The sequence below is a fragment of the Anomaloglossus baeobatrachus genome, chromosome 1 (assembly GCF_048569485.1).
Source record: "Anomaloglossus baeobatrachus isolate aAnoBae1 chromosome 1, aAnoBae1.hap1, whole genome shotgun sequence".
Lineage (NCBI taxonomy): Eukaryota > Metazoa > Chordata > Amphibia > Anura > Aromobatidae > Anomaloglossus > Anomaloglossus baeobatrachus.
In genome coordinates this window covers 299,493,347-299,515,358 of record NC_134353.1, presented here as the reverse complement: position 1 = coordinate 299,515,358, position 22,012 = coordinate 299,493,347, and the positions used below count along the sequence as shown (strand labels likewise).

General features: G+C 40.4%; 1 protein-coding gene across 3 annotated transcripts in view; it reads right to left on the bottom strand.

Annotated features, from left to right (window-relative positions):
• Positions 1-7,992: 7,992 nt before the first annotated feature.
• The window catches only part of UNC5C (unc-5 netrin receptor C), a 556,745-nt gene continuing 542,725 nt past the window's right edge, over positions 7,993-22,012 (bottom strand). For all 3 annotated transcript variants that reach the window (XM_075350956.1, XM_075350967.1, XM_075350963.1), the window contains one exon: positions 7,993-16,502. In XM_075350956.1, coding sequence (XP_075207071.1) covers positions 16,337-16,502 — 166 coding nt within the window. In that variant the 3' untranslated portion in view covers positions 7,993-16,336. The remainder of the gene's footprint in view (positions 16,503-22,012) is intronic.

The following is a 22,012-nucleotide window of genomic DNA, read 5'->3' as shown; positions in this document are numbered from 1 at the left end:
GCTGTTGCCATGACATTTGAGCACTCTTCTGAGACTTTTGTGACATTTTTAGGGTTTCTACATGCTGCCGGGGGTCATTTCATAAAAATACTCGGGTCTCCCATAGGATAACATTGGGCTCGGTGCTCGGGCCGAGTACACGAGTATCTTGGGATGCTCGGCCCGAGCCTCGAGCACCCGAGCTTTTTGGTACTCGCTCATCACTACGTTATTAGCTAATTCCCTAGAAATAAGCACATGAAATGATGGTGAATAAGTATTGTGCAGTACTGTATATATATTCATTACAATGCAGTCATGTAGACGGCAGAATGCACATGCAATATAATACCAACTTTTGGCAATGTTCTCTAAATTATCCTAATTTAACCTAAAGGCAGAAATAAAGTAATTCACTATGTTCCAATTTTTCTTACTATTTAGCTGTTTTGAAATAATTTTATTTCCACCCCAATAGAGGAACTCAGGCTCATAAATACACCCATTTACATGATCACGTAGAATAATAACATGAGCGGTATCCTAATATTTTCTAACTGAATTCTTATGAATTTTTAATGAAAGCTGCAGGTTTAATCCTCCACCTTGTTCTTTTTATATTTTACTATGTAACACATATCATTGATTTCTCAGGCACTAAAATATTCAGACCCACAGCCAAGTATCGAAGAAATAGAAACATTACAAGGTTATTTTTGAACTTTTTAACTGCAATTTGTCTTTTGTAAGGAAAGCAGGGAAGCGGTTCCTACACGATAGGTTTATGGCATTTGTGTTGAAGTCACCGTAAGCACTAAAATTGTATCTATTGATTGAATGCATGAGGTCCTTTTATCTTCCAAATCTTTGTAGTTATCTTTCTTCTTCAAGACTTTCTTGACCCTACAGTTCTATATTGTTCTCTAATGAGAAATCAGGGAGCTACATGGAAATCTTATTTCCTGCATCTTTTTCCTGCCTGTCAGCAAAAATGGGATGTTTTACAAAAGTGCCATAGGCAGAATATGGGTTACCATATTTTCAGGATGGATTCACATGAAACAGCAGGGAATAATTTGTCTAACAGTAATAAGAAGTAAATGGCACATAGAAAGAATGGGGACATGTGGTATCCCGGTGCCCGTTCTACTACTGCTGAGTGAAACATTTGGTATGTGGCAGTAGATCTGTTCTAGTTTGCCAGGATTACTTTGGGCACTGTGAGTTAGGCCTCTGCCACACTCACGTGGAAATCACGCACGTGCCACGAGACACGTATTTTCCCTGCTTGTTGCGGCTGGTAAGTACGTGTCTCCGGTACGTGCGGTCCACGTGTGTTCTCCGTGTGCTATCCGCGATAACACATGGAGAACCGGTAATTTACATACTCAAGTGGTCCTTGCTGCTGTCCAGGGTACTGATCTTCGGCTCCAGCCCCGCCCACTCCCCACTGATGCTGCTTCCGGCCGAGTGGAGGGGCGGAGATTAGAGCCCATGACAGCACGCCCACCTCCTTTACACGCTCATAATGTGCGGCGGTCGGCAGCAACTGTTTGGAGTGGAAGATTCTGCAGGGCTGGTGGAGGTGAGTATGTGTTTTTTTTTATTTTAAAATAATGACACGTCAATATATTTTCTCTGTATTGATTCCTAATTGTTTAATAAAAAAGATCTGATTTTAAAAAAAAAAATGACACATATTTCTCCGGCACATGTCACATGGGATCGCATCCACACTATATCCGTGTGGTACGGGTGCGGGCCGTGTGACACCCGTGCTGCCAGAGAAAACGTGGACATGTCGGCGTGAGGAACACACGGACACATTTTTCCGTTCCAAAATACGTGTGTCCAAACCATTATGAAATCATATGTCCACGTGTGTACGTGCCTCCGGTACGTGAAAAAACTGCCCAACACGTACAGGAGGCACGAACGGGTGACAGAGGCCTTAGGAAGTATGTAATGAATTATGTGCTGTAATGTGCGTACACTGAGGACTGATAAATGTACTTTCTGCTTTGTACTTTGCTGCCATCTACTGGTCAATTTATGTGCATGAAAGTTAGGTATTCAGTCTACTCACCGCAAGCTGCCATAGAAATGGCTGGGAGGAGGCTCCCACCTCAGTGCTGACTTCCTGTGAGCTGGGACAAACCAGGCCAGTCTTGAGTTTTGTCCAGGGAGAGGTTGGAAGCATTATAACTCCCAGAATTTCTATTCCAGTCCATTCTGGGGGGACATCATTCTCCATATAATTGCCTCCACAAAGGAGTGAAGCTTTTCATAGTCAGGAGAGATAAGGCTGAATAAGTGCTCTCCTGCATACTGGTTTTTCTATACGCCACCTGTGTGTCTGGCTGCTTGTAACTGCATGAAAATTACGGGCACTCCAACACTTGCACCCAAACACCACCTCCATAGGAGCGTCCTTGGGGTGTCCTATACCATCTCCATAAGTGCCACTCCCCACTCTAGACATTTATTGTGGACACAAAGGAAGTGTTTAGAAGTCCAGCGATATACTTCAACTACCTTGACACTACCATCTGCTGCCAGTTGAAGTACATCTCCCAGCTGATCCTTCTGCAACATCTGGAGCCTTCCCTATGGCTCCATGCAGAAGCGTCTTCTCAGTCCCTGCTCTGGTGCACAGCATTACTCCATGTAATGTCTGGGAAGGCTATAAAAATTGTTTAAAAGAACTGAGAGTACTCAGTGGTTGACACCTAATGGCTAACTGAAAAGATGATAATATATAGCAAGCTTTTGAGAATACGCAGATCTTTTCATCAGACTCAGTATAACACAAAATCCGAAGAGTCATATATATACACAACAGGACATAGAATGGAGCAGTAAAAAAGACAAGTTATGTGAAGCAGAATGATCACTATGGCAAGAGGACAAACTGTTGTGTCTGTAAATATTGCAGCAGTTCATAGATAAGCAGCGTGAAAGTTTTATTGTCCTCTGATTTAGGTTTGGTCCAGAGTTGTGATGCCCCTAGAAGCTCTGAAGAGCACATTTCTTAATTGATGTAAAAAGACATGAATCCATGGGACACATTCATTCCTGCTCTGAATGTGTCAAAGGCCATCATAAGTTTGTATTCCCATAGTCTCCAGTCTCTCTGGGATTTGAAATTTCCTTTCAATGCCAGAAAAGGTATTGGGAAGGCTATAGTTACACTTCCGTGAAGATTGCATCGCATGTCTCGGACTGGCCGCCAGCTCTCCTGACAGGAGCTGGTCAGCTGCATAGAAATACATGAAGCTGACATGCCCAGGTCAAGAGAGCCGGTGGCCAGTCTGGGCAGTGCGATGTGATCCTTGTGCGAGTCACACTCAAGTGCTACTCCAGTCAAATGCTGACACTCAATACTTATACCCATTATGATTAAAAAAAGAGGCATTGGTGCTTGGGTCATTTGTATTATAGTATGGGCAGGACAAATGCATTTGTTCTTACTTGGCACTTGTCTGCCTTATAGTAGACTGATCATATTATACATGGAACGTTCTTAGTTATAATACAAGAATATCCAAATATATCAACTACCATTGTGTACTAATTTACAACACATAGTATAGCCATGATAACACTAAATAGGGATATCACCACTGACTTAGCAGAATTACATTGCAATCATCAACCACTAGACCTGCTCAGCCCATTGTAATATGATTTATTACTTATTTTATATAACACCACAGAATTTCCCAATCCTAATGACTGACAACCACTCACACACCTACCAACCATGGTTGCCCAGTATCATGAATGCACACAGATAAGGCTGGTATTTGGTGCTAGTCAGACAGACATGTGCATTTACATTTGCGTTTAAAATAATAAGCAACCCCACGATGATGATGATGATGATGATGATGATGATGATGATGATGATGATGAGTGATTGCTCATCAGTACTTTGTACCTGTGCTGCTTCTGCCGTCCTCAAGGTGAATTAGTATTCTGTCCTGTTATTGGTGGGTTTGACTGCATTTTTATCTAAAAAAGGTCACAAAATGAATACAATGCAGCCGCCCCATTGATAAACTCCAGTTCATGAAGGGGTTAGTTGTTTAGTTATAGAATTGCTTGTATGACCCCCATACTATTAGATGAGGCGGCCAGCTCAGCACTATATAAGTGCACCCCATAAGAACAGGCACCCTAGTTTATAAGGTCAACATAGATGTTCTTGGCTGCATCCGCCACAGAAATGAAAAGATAAAATATTTGCACTATGTATGAAATATTATTCGGCATTTTGGCCCAAGTACGCAAGCTCATCATTGTCTTGAGATTCCCTACATAAAAATCGAAAAGACAAACACAGCAAAAAGGCACAAATTTATCAAAAAAGCAGAAAAAAAACAAGTCACGAAACGAATGCACTGAAAGGATGTAGGAGCCCATTGGTAGATGTGAGTGGCTGCTTCATCAGTAACTTGCATCTGTGCTGCCTCCGCCTTTATCGTAGGGGGTTGCTACATTCTGCAGTGTATTCATTTTGTGACCTGTGTTGGTAAATATGGCTGCCTTTTTACTTTTTTTCTATGTTTTTCTTGCATTTTTTGCGTCCTTTTGCATTTTTTCTGTGATGTTTTTGGGTTTTGATGTCCTTTTCAGTGAGTTTCTTTCAATTTTACTGTGAGAACTTGTAAGACAATGAGGGCCATTTGTGTGTTTTGCGAGGTTGCCTGTTTTGGCCAAAATATCAAATAATACCTCATGTATTTTTTACATAGACCCAGATCCTACATCAGCAGCAGGTGTCAACTCTAAACAAGTTAAGATCCCAGATATTTAACCCATTAATTACAATTAATAGTGACTCTGTCTTATGTGGTTGTACAGAATTAGTGGACTCCCTCTGTAAGCTCATCAGCAGCTCACAATGCATGCCTTGCCCATGGCAGGCGGGGTCTAATAATGGCCATCAGGTCTGTTATGTGTGTAAGGTTTAGGCCAGAGTCACACGTGCGAGTGACTTGCCGAGTCTTGCATCGTATCACCCTGGCACGGTGGCACACTCTTCTGACAGGAGCGGGTTGGCTGCATGTATTTCTATGCAGCTGAAATGCTCCTGTCCGGAGAGCATCAGGCCGTGCTGGGTGATGCGATGCGAGACTCATGCAAGTCACATGCGAGACACTCGCAAGTGTAACTCCAACCTTAGAGAGTACCTGTCAGTATAAGGTTATGTTCAGTTGAATATGATCAGTGCTGAAAATAACCATAAGTCTTTACATTAGAGATGAGCAAACCTGTGGAAGTTTGGTTCAGCAGGTGCAGACGGACTTTATATTTGGTTTGGGACCTGGACTTGATCTGAACCCCAATGGAACTCAGTAATTGGGCAACTCAGGTCTCTGGCCACATGCAGCCAGCCATAAACAAATCACTTCTGGAGACATGAGGGTGGGCTTTTTACATTTTTTTGTTTGGTGCACACTACATCTGATCACATTATTTGTGATCATGTTATTACCCCCAATGAGAGCCACTCAAACACTGTAAGTGGCTGGCACTGGGCTGAGCATCGAGTGTACCCGAGCACAGCGATGCTCACGTGAGTGGTTTGCATACGTAAAACACGTGAATTCCAAGTCCATACTCAATTTGTTTTGTAGTCTGTATTTGGTATGAACACTGAACTTCGGGTTTGCCCATCTCTAGTCTTTATCCAAAACCATCTATCTTATCTGATCAACATGTCAGTGAGGAGGGAGCAGGTCCAAAAATTGTCTATGGACCATAAGAGACACTCTGCTGGTCAATAAAAGGACATGTCAAATATGATATTTAGATTTTTCCAAATGGTGATATTGATGGCGCTGCTCGATACTCAATCAAATAAAAGATCAAGAAGCTCAGCACTCAAGGAAGCTTGGTCCTCAATCAAGTATTGTGTGGGTGTTTGATATGCTCGATTTCTGACATGTTCTTTTTGTCAATTTTCTGGAAGTCTCTAACTAGAGGGCTGTTCCGGGCCAGAGAGAGTGAGAGATCATTCCCTGCCTTCTTGTTAGGTAATTCCGGATAATGCTCGGGTTTCCCATTGACTTCTACTATACTCGTTACTCAAATTGCACCCTCAAGCGTTTTCAGGTTTTCCTCATTATTAATCAATACTTTATTACAGTGTTCAGTTGAACAAATCACTTTTGTAACAATTTGAAGGAGTTGAACTAAAGTAGAAACAAATAGCACATTTGTTTAACCTAAATCAGAATTTCTAATGCCTATGGGCTTGTCTGGTACCAGTAATCCCTCTAAGCTGAGCGATGTTGAAAGGGAAAGAGCTAAGACTAACTAATAATGAGGTTAAAAGCCCAATTACCAATAAATCTCTCTGCACAATCTGGTATTTTTTGACGCTATCATTTCCAGAGCTAATGGTGAACAGTAGCTGATATCGCAGGTTAGGTTTACTATTAGAGATAGGATAATTGATTTAGAGGACCCTGGTCCCTCAAGCAAGTCAGTACTCCATAACCACTGCCCAGTGAATTACCATTCATCTGCTATCATCCCTGGCTCTTCTTTTGATTAGCGGCCATTCATCTGCCATCATCTTTTGCTCATCATATGATTAGCAGCCGTTCACCTGCTGTCATCGCTGGCTCTTCTTTTGATTAACGACCTTTTACCTGCTGTCATCCCTGGCTCTTCTTTTGATTAGTAGCCATTCACCTGCTGTTATCCCTGGCTCTTCTTTTGATTAGCAGCCATTCACCTGCTGTCATCCCTGGCTATTCTTTTGATCAACGGCCTCTTACCTGCTGTCATCCCTGGCTCTTCTTTTGATTAGCAGCCATTCACCTGCTGTCATCCCTGGCTATTCTTTTGATCAACGGCCTCTTACCTGCTGTCATCCCTGGCTCTTCTTTTGATTAACATCCTTTTACCTGCTGTCATCCCTGGCTCTTTTTTTGATTAGCAGCCATTCACCTGCTGTCATCCCTGGCTTTTCTTTTGACTAGTGGTCATTCACCTGCTGTCATCCCTGGCTCTTTTTTTGATTAGCAGCCATTCACCTGCTGTCATCCCTGGCTTTTCTTTTGACTAGTGGTCATTCACCTGCTGTCATCCCTGTATTTTCCTTTGATTAGCGGTCTTTCACCTGATGTCATCCCTGGCTCTTTTTTTTTAGTGGCCATTCACCTGCTGTCATTCCTGACTCTTTTTTTAATTAGCGGTCATTCACCTGCTGTAATCCTTGGCTTTTCTACACATTAGTGGTCATTCACCTGCTGTCATCCCCGGCTTTTCTTTTAATTAGCAGTCATTCACCTGCTGTCATCCTTGGCTCTTCTTTTGATTAGTGGTCATTCACCTGCTGTCTTCCCCGGCGCTTCTTTTGATTAACGGCCATTCACCTGCTGTTGTCCCTGGATTTTCTTTTCATTAGAGGTCATTCACCTGCTGTCTTCCCTGGCTCTTCTTTTGATTAGCGGCCATTCACTTGCTGTCTTCCCTGGCTCTTCTTTTAATTAGCGGCCATTCACCTGCTGTCATTCCTGGCTTTTCTTTTCATTAGCAGTCATTCACCTGCTGTCTTCCCTGGCTCTTCTTTTGATTTGTGGCCATTCACCTGCTGTCATCACTGGCTTTTCTTTTGATTACTAGCCATTCACCTGCTGTCATCCCTGGCTTTTCTTTTGATTACTAGCCATTCACCTGGTGTCATCCCTGGCTCTTCTTGATTAGCTTGGCTGATACAATGTTGCCGAAATGGTGACGTCACACCAGCTCAGCTAATCAAAAGAGGACCTGGGGATAACAGCAGATGAATGGCAATTTACAGAGGTAACAGATTACTGACCTAGCTGCTGGATCTGGGTCCCACGGTCAATTCTCCCTTTTCTGATAACTACCTTTGTGAAACTCTCCGTCCAGTTTTAAATATCTTGGTCTTGGAAATAGTTTTTCACTCACTTTTTTAATCTTTATTTTATTTTGTTTTCATACAAAGAAAATGAACACATCCAGACAATGGGCGGTTGCTTATAAATATAATTTATTACCTTTTTAAAAATTTTTCTTACACTTTGTACATGTCAGATCGACAGAATAAATGCAGGCATTTACAAACAGTGAAAAAAGAAACCAGGCTAAGGATAAGGAGGATCGGGGGAAATATGAGGCACACCTAGAGAGTAAACTACATCTCACTGTACAGGAATACAAAGAATGCAATGGATAGCACTTCTTTCTTAGTACATCTTTAGAAAAAAGGAATTGCATAGTAAATACAGCTGGAGGGAAATAAAAGACAAAAACTAAATTGGTTTCTATATTTCTATAGCCAAAAAAGTAAGTAACACTTTTGCAGTAATACTGCTTTAGTAAAAATACTTGAGAGACTAAAATCCTCAGCATAAGGAATCCATTGGGTCTGTCATTGCCATTACAACTCACACTGTTACCCATTAAAGATCTCTGGACTTTTCATTTCTGCTAAATCCATGAAAATCAGGAATTGAGGTGGCCAAAGCATGTCACAGGCATAATGCACATGAACGTTCGCTCAATTTCCCTCACAAGTCTACTCGCCTCTGAGAGATACTGTCTGCCACCTACTGGTCACTTAAGTAATTGTAAGACAGCAGTGAATATACTGTATATATATATATATATATATATATATATATACGGTATATATATATACATATATTTATATATATATATATACAGTATATATTCCTACCGTATATATATATATTTTTTTATATATATATATATATTTATGTATATATGTATATATATATATATATATATATGTCAATTAGCTTCATAACTATATAGTTAGCAGGGCGTTATCAATGAATAATGTACATGTAAAAAGTAATGCAGGAAGCTAATGTAAATTTTAATTAGAAAAGTAATAAGTATTTTATGCTTGTGTTTTTGTATTTTTAAACACAACTGTAAATTCTTCAGGTATCATTAATTATGCAATCTAGCTACCATAAATGACTGTAAGCAATGTGCACACTTATATATATAGAACCAAGACCATTTTTTACAGGGATTACCTGTGCAATCAGTTACTTTTTCTATTGCTTTCTATTTCAGAATGAGTGTTTAGTGATCCAGCGATAACACACGTCAATCTCCATTCACATACTGTAGGGAAATCAATGTACTTTTTTTTCTCGCCGTGATCAGATTCCTATACAAATTTTAGATTGCAGTGATTTTTACGCGCTGCTCATGGATATCACCATGCTCCGTGGGCGGCACGGTGGCTCAGTGGTTAGCACTGCAGTCTTGCAGCACTGGGGTCCTGGGTTCAAATCCCACCAAGGACACCATCTGCAAGGAGTTTGCGTGGGTTTCCTCCGGGTTCTCCAAAGATATACAGATAGGGAATTTAGATTGTGAGCCCCAATGGGGACAGTGTTGCTGATGTATGTAAAGCGCTATGGAATTAATAGCGCTATATAAATGAATAAAATTATTATTATTATTATGCTCCTTAGTTTTAGGGTTTTATATTGTTTACTAGTAGGGATGATCGAATACCTCAAATATTCAGCTGCCCCCATATTTGACGAATAGGTCATCACTATTCGACTATTTGCTAATATTCGATGCGCAATGTAAGTCTATGGGTAACCCAAATAGTTGTCGAATAGCAACGATTCGGGCTTCCCATAGACTTACATTGCACATCGAATATTCGCATAGCGGCGACATATTCGTCGAATATTCGTGAAGCCGAATATTGCCGAACATTTGTGATATTCGATCATCCCTATTTACTAGTCATCCTTAGCTATATTTCTGATATCTAATCTAAAATATTCCACATTTAATTCCATTATTGAACATTTCATGGGTCTAATACATGATCATTTCACAGTGCGGTCCATAAAACAGAACCCATAGATTTGCATAGGCTCGTGTTTTTGGATATCTTTTCTTGCCTCTGATTTTTTTCATATAGGTTTTCATGAGAATTTGTAAATAAAAAGTATTGCGCTACATTGTGTGCCGTAATGCAGAGATCCTTATTCTCCGCACACAGAGGTGCGTCACCACATTGTGTTCATGCAAACAATGCCATGGGCAGAGATCCATAGACCCATCATTGCAATTTGAGATTTTATTTTTCATTTCTTGTTTTTTTTTCTGGACCTGAAACAGTGTTATTTAAACTAGACCTTTTATAATAAAAAGGTGATTTTTCCAACTTCTCTAGAATTTGTAGGTGACATGGACAAAGAGAAACTAAACTTTCCCTTTATTAATAATGTTGGCCATCATGACAAGTTATAAAATTTAGCAAATTATTTATTTATGGGATTTGTCTTAATTCCTGTAGAAATTGCAAATAAATCCTACTTTTTCCCAGTTGCTATGTCTGCTATCAGCTGCCTTGATATCAGAATGGACTCCTTTGCAGTACTGATGATGGCAGTGAAAGGGTCAGCACAGTATACTGTGCAAGATTATCCCCAAAGTTAGTGAGACACTGATGCTGACCCTTTCACTGCCATCATCTGTACTCCAAATGCAGCTAAAGGCAGGCAAATAAACAGGGGAAAGTAGGGATGTGGAATCCACTTGCATGCAATTTATTTTACAGGACTTCCTTGATAATTTAACTTGCAAAGTTTCAGACCTTTCATTGTTAGACAACATTATTGAAGAAATAAGGGTAACTGTCATTTTAATTTTTATTTCATAAATCAATAGTACAGATGAGAATAGTCAGCTTTTTAATATATCTTAGAGAAATCAGCTTTTTTTCTATTCAGGCTTTATTGTTCAGTGTCAATTCATTGATAAAATCTGTATTCAGTGTAAACTAATTTTCCCATTACTGCAAAAGTACATAGAAATAGACAGTTAGTGTATGCAGCATTATATGGAGGAGCTAAAGCCAGAAATAGATAGTTAGTGCATGTAAAATTCTATGGAGGGAGGAGCCAAAGGCTGAAATAGACAGTTAGTACATGTAACATTCTATGGAGGGAGGGGCTAGAGTTAGAAATAGACAGTGCATGTAAAATTTTATGGAGGGAGGAGCTAATGGCAGAAATAGACAGTTAGTGCATGTAACATTCTATGGAGGGAGGAGCTAAAGGCAGAAATAGACAGTGTATGTAACATTATATGGAGGGAGGAGCTAATGGCAGAAATAGGCAGTTAGTGCATGTAACATTCTATGGAGGAAGGAGCTAAAGGCAGAAATAGACAGTTAGTGCATGTAACATTCTATGGAGGGAAGAGCTAAAGGCAGAAATAGACAGTGTATGTAACATTATATGGAGGGAGGAGCTAATGGCAGAAATAGGCAGTTAGTGCATGTAACATTCTATGGAGGAAGGAGCTAAAGGCAGAAATAGACAGTTAGTGCATGTAACATTCTATGGAGGGAGGAGCTAAAGGCAGAAATAGACAGTTAGTGCATGTAAAATTCTATGGAGGGAGGCGCTAAAGGCAGAAATAGACAGTTAGTGCATGTAACATTCTATGGAGGGAGGAGCTAAAGGCAGAAATGGACAGTTAGTGCATGTAACATTCTATGGAGGGTAGAGCTAATGCCAGAAATGGACAGTTGGTGCATGTAACATTCTATGGAGGGAGGCGCTAAAGGCAAAAATAGACAGTGCATGTAAAATTCTATGGAGGGAGGAGCTAATGGCAGGAATGGACAGTTAGTACACGTAACATTCTATAGAGGGAGGAGCTAATGGCAGGATGTGACAGTTAGTACACGTAACATTCTATAGAGGGAGGAGCTAATGGCAGGAATGGACAGTTAGTACACGTAACATTCTATAGAGGGAGGAGCTAATGGCAGGATGTGACAGTTAGTACATGTAACATTCTATAGAGGGAGGAGCTAATGGCAGGATGTGACAGTTAGTACACGTAACATTCTATAGAGGGAGGAGCTAATGGCAGGATGTGACAGTTAGTACACGTAACATTCTATAGAGGGAGGAGCTAAAGGCAGATACAGACATCTTTCTGCAAGGTTTTCCAAAACGGCAGTTCCAGTTCTCCATCAAACTATATGTTATTGCCTTTCTTAGTAATGGAAAAGTCTTCACTAAAGACAGATTTTGAGAATGAAAGATCAATCCAAGAGGAGAAAGAAGCAGATTCCTCCGATAAGATATATTACAAAGTTTCAGATTTTGATGTGTACTATTGAATTATGAAAAAAATAAAATAAATGCTGACTACTCTTAATACCAGTGGCTGCCATATTTGCAATCATGTAGACGTTTTTCTAGTCCTAGCCATATAATGCAGTTGGTTATAGTTTTAGACTATATGTAGCTTTAATAATAAAGGAATAAGAAATACTAAATGACACTGATAAATGTCAGCATGATAAATGGACATGTATGGTACAGAGATTAATGGCGATGGTGTCCCCGGTCTGATAGTATAACCCTTTATACCAAAACACGTAAGATCTCTCTGTCTTGTGATATATGGAAGCCATGTGTATTTCTGGTTTATTACTTACTATATCTAACAAATGACTAAAAGAAAATGCTTTCATCCTTTCCATACTGGTTGTGTCTATGGATCCCATTCTGTATAGGAACACAATGTGGTATACGGCTACTTCCCTGGCAATCACTTTTAGTATTCTAGATACATACAGACGATTGTCATTGTGATCCATTCATCTACTGTACCAGGCTTACTATTGATTGCATGTAATACGAGAGATGGCATATAATGTCTTAATGTCCTCTGCCAGGAACTTTTACTTTATTCTTTAGACAGGATATATTTATATTTAGGATTTCCAGTCTTTTCATAAATCTGTACTTCTGATTAAACTCCAAAGTGCGCCTTGTGTTTCCCAGAGTGAATGTACCTTTAATGAGTGTATTAAGTTAATGAGCCCAATTTGGAAAGGCAAGATAATACCTTGATTCTATTACTGTATCCTGTCACAAAGCATTGATCGTTCCTTAATTTTATGAACTCAGACAGAATCTCTCGTAATTAGTTAACTAGCCTGTTAGGACGCCTAATGAATAGCTGTACATACAGGAGCTTTTTATTTCAATGCTATGTTAAGACGTCGGGGTGGCGGCAAGAAATACCTGAAAATAAGGTGGTTTATTATAACATTGGAAAAGCTCTTTTTTTCCATTGCCTTGTATATTTCCAAACTTTATCAGTCTTTTAACGAACTCAGAAATCTATAAAAAGCATATGCTTACAATCACCACAGCCCCAGATATGGCAGGTAGCAACCATGGAGAACAAGGTGCCCACATACTATACATCTGTATTAGACATACTTTCCAGGAGATGACATATGCAAACCTCATATTGGAAAAGCACAAGCATTGTTTAATATAGTACACACTTAAATAATAGATCAGGGTGATAAATTAAAGTAAAAAATAAAAACGAAAAAAAAAATAAGAAAATACACAACATAAATGAAAAATATATGTATATTGGCCCCACATGCCTGCTAAAGGTATTTTTATACATTTTTTCCCATTTTATTAGCAAATGGATTTATAAAGGCAAGCAACATGTAACAGCGTTTCCAATGCAATACGTTGTAATAAAATAACATATTTGGCATAATGTGTAACATAATATTAACTGTGAAGCCAGATAATGTGATAAAAACCTTGTGACAGGCACACCTAAGGTATAAACAAGTCTAGAAGAGATGATAATAAAGAATGTAATGGCACCCTATCACCACTAGAGGGCAGCCTGTATATAAAATGTCCTTGGACAGTTCGCAGTCTGTAGACTGTTCCAGTTTGGTCAGAATCCTGTTAATCCCACACTGCACAAAATTTGCTTGTCTAAAATCCTGCGGATCAGCATGTCTTTTCCACTACCCTTCATAACGTTGCCATATTCATTGTGGTCATAATGGCTTAGTACAAGCAACAGGAAAGGATTCCAAGAAAACGTCTATCAACTCCAATTCCAAGCCCAATTGCTATCTGCTTGTTGCAATTTGGAAACATTTAATTGATAACACTTCTAGGGAATGATGATTCACTGCAATACGGCACAAGTGATGCATATACGGTAATACTCGGTTTTCATAGTTTTACTGTCATCTACTGTAGGGATTTCACTGTACCAGATTTTATCTACGGAGAAGTAAATTGTAATTCTCCTACCTAAAGGCCCCGAAACATGCAACGACATCGCTAACGATATGTCGCTGGGGTCACGGAATTCGTGACGCACGTCCGGCCTCGTTAGCGACGTTGTTGCATGTGACACTTACGAGCGACCGCTAACGATCCCAAATACTCACCAAATCGTTGATTGTTGACACGTCGTTCATTTTCAAAATATCATTGCTCGTTCTGGATGCAGGTTGTTCGTCGTTCCTGAGGAAGCACACATCGCTACGTGTGACACCCCGGGAACGACGACCAACAGCGTTCCTGCGTCCTCCGGAAATGAGGTGGGAGTGTCATTAATGCGGCTGCTCTCCGCCCCTCCGCTTCTATTGGTGGCCTGCTGTGTGACGTCGCTGTGACGCCACATGAACCGCCCCCTTAAAAAAGAGGTTGTTCGCCGGCCACAGCAACGTCGTTAGGAAGTTAAGTTGGTGTGACGTGTACCGGTGATATTGTTCGCCACGGGCAGCGATTTGCCCGTGATGCACAAACGATGGGGGCGTGTGCTATCGCTAATGACATCGCTAGCGATGTCGCTGTGTGTAAAGCGGCCTTAAGAATCTGATATTTGCCAATCTCATTGAATGTTCATTAGGCGTAATAAATGATATTTGTAGGTTCGGAACATAGGAGTCCTTTAAGGATTTGTCCTTCACTTAGAATATCCTTCCCTTCATCGAGGGCTACTATCATTGTACGTGAGGACGGACCTGCGATAAAGATATTCACTGTCCTATCGACATATTTTTAATTTTAATTGGACAACATTAATTACAGTATTCCTTTAGCTATCTCATCAATTCCTAGATCATTTATGAAAGTAATATGGTCAACTATGGTCACATGTGGTATTATTGTAAAGATCTGTAATGTGGCACACTTAGAAGTCTAAGGACCCAAGCCATGCGTCCAAGTTTGTCGAATGTCCTACATATGAATCTGTGGGAATACAGAGTGACCACTTCTATAACATGCCATATTGTGGAAGCCTTCTCTACAGGTATTGCTTCTGATGGAGAGTTCGTAACCATAATCTTGTGGCAGAAGGAGAAATTAAGAATATAATATAGACTCATAGAGATTCTGTAGGCCACCTTGAAGGCTTTGTGGAGCCTTACAGAGTCCATGACATCACAACTAACTCTCCAAATCATAAAGAATTGCCTAACATCTTGTCATTACTTACGTTCTGACCAACTGGAAGTCATTTACTACAAGTGAACACCAAAAAATTAAGCCAAAGCTCACAAAGGCACAAAGAGCCTGAAAGAAACAATGTCCTGTCACTCACTGGCGAAGACCGTACCTGACCAACGATTATTATTGAAGAATGGATCTGACTTTTCTAGTAAGTGATGAATTGATAAAGAATAAAAAAAACAAACATTGCGTTAATAAAAAAGCGCTTTTTGTAGAAAGATGATTAAAGCAGAGGATAAAAATACCAATAGTCAACTACTGCCGGCATTGCTAACACTGCCGATGAATACTGTAGAAGCACGTTATTAAAACGTATGGGTATTCAGCAATGACAGCTTTTGCCGTATCCCCCCTAAGATGTTAGCGGCTGATTGTGATATCGCTGAAATAATAATAATAAAAAATATAATCAGGTTTTGCCACCTACATTGGCACCGACTTACTGCTAAGACTATTGGATTTCCTGCTCTTTGTGTGAATGAAAGAACTTGGGACGGACGACCAGGACACGGGATTAATGGACAATCAGTGCACCCAATCTAAACACTGTTGAACAAAAAAATACTGTAGCTTTCCTTAAAATACCCTGGAAAAGCACACTATTGTCACTTAGATGGCTTGCACAAAATAGAAATCGTCTCGGGACAGAATCAATAACCCCTGTCCATTAGTGGATGTAAACAATGTCCATTTGAGCTGGGATTGTATAGAAAGTTTATCCATGTATCTGGATAGCAATAAATTTCGTTTCCTAGGAAACTGTAAAATCCTCTAACAAGCCACACACTGAATGTACATCAGGTTGGTTTATAATATTTGAGATACAGCTTTGCATGTTTTCTTCCCTTTTCGTTTCATGTTATTATACAAGAAAGGTCCATTTTCTACAAGTAGTGAAACTCATTGGTCAGTATTCTTCTTGCGTAGGTCGTCTTTATAACTTGGTAACTTGATCTATTTATTACTTCCTCCGTCTTCATCTTTCCTACTTATCATCAATATTTATCTTCTCCTGTCAAAGATACTACTGTCTCGTGTCTGCCCATCGCCTCTAAGACGGCAGCCAGGGTGCTGAGGTTTCCATCAGGGTAGTTCTGCGCCTCCCAGAGATCTAGGATTACTCCGGTTGGGCTAGGTTTTGTGGCAAAATAATTCAGATACCTGTACAGATAGAGAAAGAGAGGCAATGATCAGATATGTGAATCTATGGACACATTTTTTTGGCACCAAGCACATTATACCACAACCTCAATTATCATGGACTATGGTCACTTTGAGTGAAGAGCAGCAACCAAACATGGATACTGGTATCCCCACATAGTACTGCCTGAAATGAGTGCAGGGGAATTCTCAAGTTGTCTTTTGATCAGCTATAAGTTTTCCTTAATTTCCTTCCTTCTTGCTTTCTGGTAGGGCAGACACTATTTCTTGAGAGACATTTCTGGTGAATAGTACTGTAGTATTAGTAGAACTATAAAGCTCAGCACAAGTTCTGCTGTAACCCTTTCCAGTATCATGGTTTGTTTTAAGTCTACACAGTTATCCCTTTATTTACACATATGGGACACTTAAACAAGAACACAGCTCCAGACATCAAAATCAGAGAACTGTGATTAGTAGACCTGCTGTGAAAGCTATTGGACTGGAGATTTATAACTCCATCTCTCCAGAAGATGAGAGGGAAGGGGAGGGAAGTGAGCAGCTAACTGCTGTATAGAAATCGATAGGCTGGAGAAAGCTGACTGGAATGTTACGAGTTAACGCCTCTCTTCGAATGTAATTACTGCACGCTATTGGCGAGAAGGCCCAGCTCCATGGAAACCAACCATATACTATGTAAGATAAAAGCTCAAGCTCACATTGCAGGAGAATGACAGTAGTTAGAGAACGCAAGTCAATTGCAAAGGTACATATTTTTATGCTGTGTAACTAATAAAATCAATTTAAAAACTCTAGAATACCACTTTCAATAAAGACCCGTAATGGAATTATAGTAAGTAGCTATAAAATGTGATTATGAAGTAATACAGACTTGTGTGTTCTGTATGCTACTATTCCCAATATACCAATGGAAAAAAAAATCTGATATTCAATAGTTTGCATCTTTTAGATCTAAAACCACAGGGAGTAGTATGGTTACCAGTTTTTATGGCACTAATCGGACATATGAATTGAGCTGTGTATTAAAATACATCAGGCAGATGCAATTCCGATTCATTTTGCACTACATCAAAATTGTATGTATTGATGTAGAGGAGAAAGGTAACATTTCAGCTGCCTGATGTCTCCAATAGAGGGAGCTGAGGAGCTTAATGCTTACTGTTTGACTATAGAGTTTTATGCATGCACAGTATTCAACATGATCCTAAGCTCCCTCTAGTGATGACTGCATGAAGATAGAATGTTAGGATTCCCTCTAGATATGTTCAGAGTATTTGGAGATCTGTTAGGAATAAAGATATACTAAGACATTTATCAAAACAGTATCTTAAATTATTTAAGATAAAAAATATTGCAGATCCAGGTAGTGTAAAGGACACATTGAGTAGTCTATGTTAGTGCAATAAAAATTACTTACGGCCATAGGATGCTATAACTCACTTCTCAAGTTTGTTTTCTGCTACTCAATCATCTGCCATTCATTACATTATTGAATAGGAATAATAAATAATGGGAATAAATATGAAATATAGAGATAAAATAATCAAATAATTTAAGTTCATTTCTGCGCTTGCCCCAAAATTGAATTGACCAGGGCAGGTGCAGTATTCATGATAATATAATCCTATTTCCTAGTAAATGGATTGGTTTAGTATTGGCTCCAAATAGTAAATTGCTTTCTATTGTGAGCACCTGTTACATTTTAATGTTTGAGTGCCAACAAGTCCCTTTTGCAGGAAAATGACAGAATATACGGTATTTCATAAATACAAAATAAATTTAGGCTGTAGAATGGTTACGCAGACAGTGGTGCTTGGAAGTTTTTAAAGCCAACGTTTTGCATATGCTGCTTAAACTAAAAAAGATCCCAATAAAACAAATTAATAAAAAATATTGCCTCCTCCCTGATGAAGATTTATACAAAGAAAGTTGAAACGTACGTAGGTTTATCTTTGAGGTCCTCCCAGTGACGTGGCCCCCCATACTAAGTCTATTTGCACTTGCTGACAAGCTACAGCAAGGTTCTTTGCCTGTGCACCCTTGCTTGTATATATGTCCTCATGGGACTGTTGGTGATCTATAGTCATATGTATATACATGTTCTGGTTGGTTTGTCTTTCCTGGCCTCCACATGGAATCTAATGATATTATGGATAGCTAATATCGCAGTAAGGGTCTGTATATACCTATGGACCCTATAATACATATTCAAACTTTTGATCCAACATGTCCCAATATGGACTATTTTTGACTCCACGGGGGTGCTTTTGTCCTTGATTCTTTTAACATGCTTTTATGATATTTGGATGTTCACTCTGTGTCTTGTAATATGAATAAAATTATTTGTACTTTTTTGCACTAAAAAAACTCTTGTCTCTTGCTTCTTATGACATGCTTTTGAGTTTGTGCCTCATGTGGAGATTCGGCAGAATCAAGACCCACAGCATTCCTTGTATGGTGCTGTGGAGCATTTCCTTTCTAATTGTGGTGGAAGTAGTATCATAGTTGGAGCCTGTTTTGTTACATCTGGGCCAGAATGTCCTGCCATCTTTGACGGAACTATGAATTCTGAATTATACCAGCAAATTCTAAATTAAAATGTCAGGACATTTGTGAATGGGCTAAATCTGAATTAGCTGTCAATGAGAAAATATGAGTCATGTAACAAGACAATACCCCAAAAGCACTTGTTATGAGCGCACCATTAGTAGTCACCTGGCGGCTCCAAAATAGCTACCACAAACAGGCTTGGCGCAAGTTATTCAGTTTCCCAGAACCAAGGGGTTTGCCCTGGCCTTCACCCTTTAACCCCTGTACATAGATCTGGAATTAAACAGAGGTCCCTGGGTCAGGGCCATAGAGTCAACTGCTGCTCAGTGGTGTATACTGGCAGGGCCGGCGTTAGCACCCGGCAAACCCGGTCAAATGCCGGGGCCCTGAGCTGCCGGGGGGCCCACTCGTGGTGGCAGGAGTGGCGCATCGCTACTCAGGGGGGCCCGGTGCCCGCACTGTCACCGCCCCCCTGCCGGGGATCGTGCTTTCAATTGCATCGGCATCGCAGTTGCCGATACAACTGAGAGCAATGATGAGAGAGTGAGCGGCGCACTCCCTCTCTTATCATCTCTCTGCTGTAACTGTCGGCGTTCTGACAGCTCTGCAGCAGAGCGCGGTGACGTCATCACTGCGCGCCTGCTGAGAGGTCAGAAAAGCGACAGCAGTGGATGCGCCGAGGAGACCGGATCAGTGGGGGAACGAGGAGAAGTGAGTATTAATCACTGTATCCTACATGAGGGTGCCTAATGCTCTCTGGCTCTACACTGTGCTGTATACAGCTGTGCTATATACAAGCTGTATACTACATGAGGGTGCCTACTGCTCTCTGGCTCTGCACTGTGCTGTATACAGCTGTGCTATATACAAGCTGTATACTACATGAGGGTGCCTACTGCTCTCTGTCTCTGCACTGTGCTGTATACAGCTGTGATATATACAAGCTGTATACTACATGAGGGTGCCTACTGCTATCTCTGGCTTTGCACTGTGCTGTATATAGCTGTGCTATATACAAGCTGTATGCTATATGAGGGTGCCTACTGCTCTCTGGCTCTGCACTGTGCTGTATACAGCTGTGCTATATACAAGCTTTATACTACATGAGGGTGTCTACTGCTGTTTCTGGCTCTGCACTGTGCTATATACAGCTGTGCTATATACAGGCTGTATACTATATGAGGGTGCCTACTCCTATCTGGATCTGCACTGTGGTATATAGGGGCTGTATACTACATGAGGGTGCCTAATGCTATCTGACTCTCCAAACAAGAAGCCTCATGGTTAAACCTTATGGTCTCAAAAGGGTCATACTGGTAAAAGGTATGATTTAACCCACCAGAATGTCCCAGAGACAGCACACTCCAAAAGGACTAGTATATAAACAAGAGAAACTGAGTATTTGCCTGCAATTATTTATTAATTTTAATATGGACAATTACAAATACATGTAGAAAACATTTAAGAAGCATAGATCCAGGAAAAAATACATGTGGTCCCCGTGAATCACCCAAAATATTAAAATGGACGTAATTGGGAGAAAGTCTCAGTATACAAAAAATATGGCAACTGGCTGCGGCTATATACAGTGCAGTGTAGTAAAAAAGATAGGAAGGCTATATCAAGAATCTCATATAATATATATTGAATTATAATAGCCACCTATTTTTAGTAAATCTATATACACCCACCCAGAGAGTACTAAATAGGTGCATGGCCACATATGAAACAAAGTGCAAGGGGAGTAGAGTGTTTCATACTAAAAAGATCAGCTCCATAAGGGACCAAGGCAAATGGAGACAGCAGAATTGCTTACCAATAGGTCCCCTCTCACTGGTCCCCCTGAACCACCTATATATTGGTAAGCAATTTTTTACTGCACCGCACTGTATATAGCCGCAGCCAGTTGCCATATTTTTTCTATACTGAGACTTTCTCCCGATTACGTCCATTTTAATATTTTGGGTGATTCACGGGGACCATATGTATTTTTTCCCGTATCTATGCTTCTTAAATGTTTTCTACATGTATTTGTAATTGTCCATATTAAAATTATTAAATATTTGCACGCAAATACTCTGTTTCTGTTGTTTATATGCTATCTGACTCTGCAGTGTACTATATAGGGGCTCTGCACTACATAAGAGTGCCTAATGTTATCTGGCTCTGCACTGTAGTATATAGGGGTTGTATACTACATGAGGGTGCCTAATGCTATCTGGGTCTGTACTGTGCTATATGTGGGCTGTATACTTCATGAGGGTGCCTATTGCTATCTGGGTCTGCATTGTGCTATATGTGGGCTGTATACTACATGAGGGTGCCTATTGTTATCTGGGTCTGCATTGTGCTATATGTGGGTTGTATACTACATGAGGGTGCCTATTGTTATCTGGGTCTGCATTGTGCTATATGTGGGCTGTATACTACATGAAGGTGCCTAATGCTATATGTTTCTGGATTGTGCTATATAGGGGCTGTATACTACATGAGGATGCCTAATACTATCTGGGTCTGCATTGTGTTATATGCGGGCTGTATACTACATGAAGGTGCCTAATGCTATATGGGTCTGCATTGTGCTATATGGGGGCTGTTTAATGTTATATGGGGGCTGCATAGTGCCATATGGGGGCTGCATAGTGCATATCGGGGCTTCATAACACTATATGGAGGAATATGGGGGCTGCATACTACTATACCCCCAGAGTTGTATGTCCCCTCCACCCAGGTGCTGTATACCACCTCAGAGCTGTATGTCCCCCCACCCCAGTGCTGTATACCCCCCAGAGCTGTATGTCCCCCCCCACCCCAGGGCTGTATACGCCCAGACCTGCATGTCACCCCCCACCCCAGAGCTGTTTGTCCCCCCACCTCAGAGTCACTGCCCTCCTCTACAGCTGTATGCCCCCCATTGCTGTTACCCCTTTCATCAGTAATATGTATTCCCCCAGTAATGT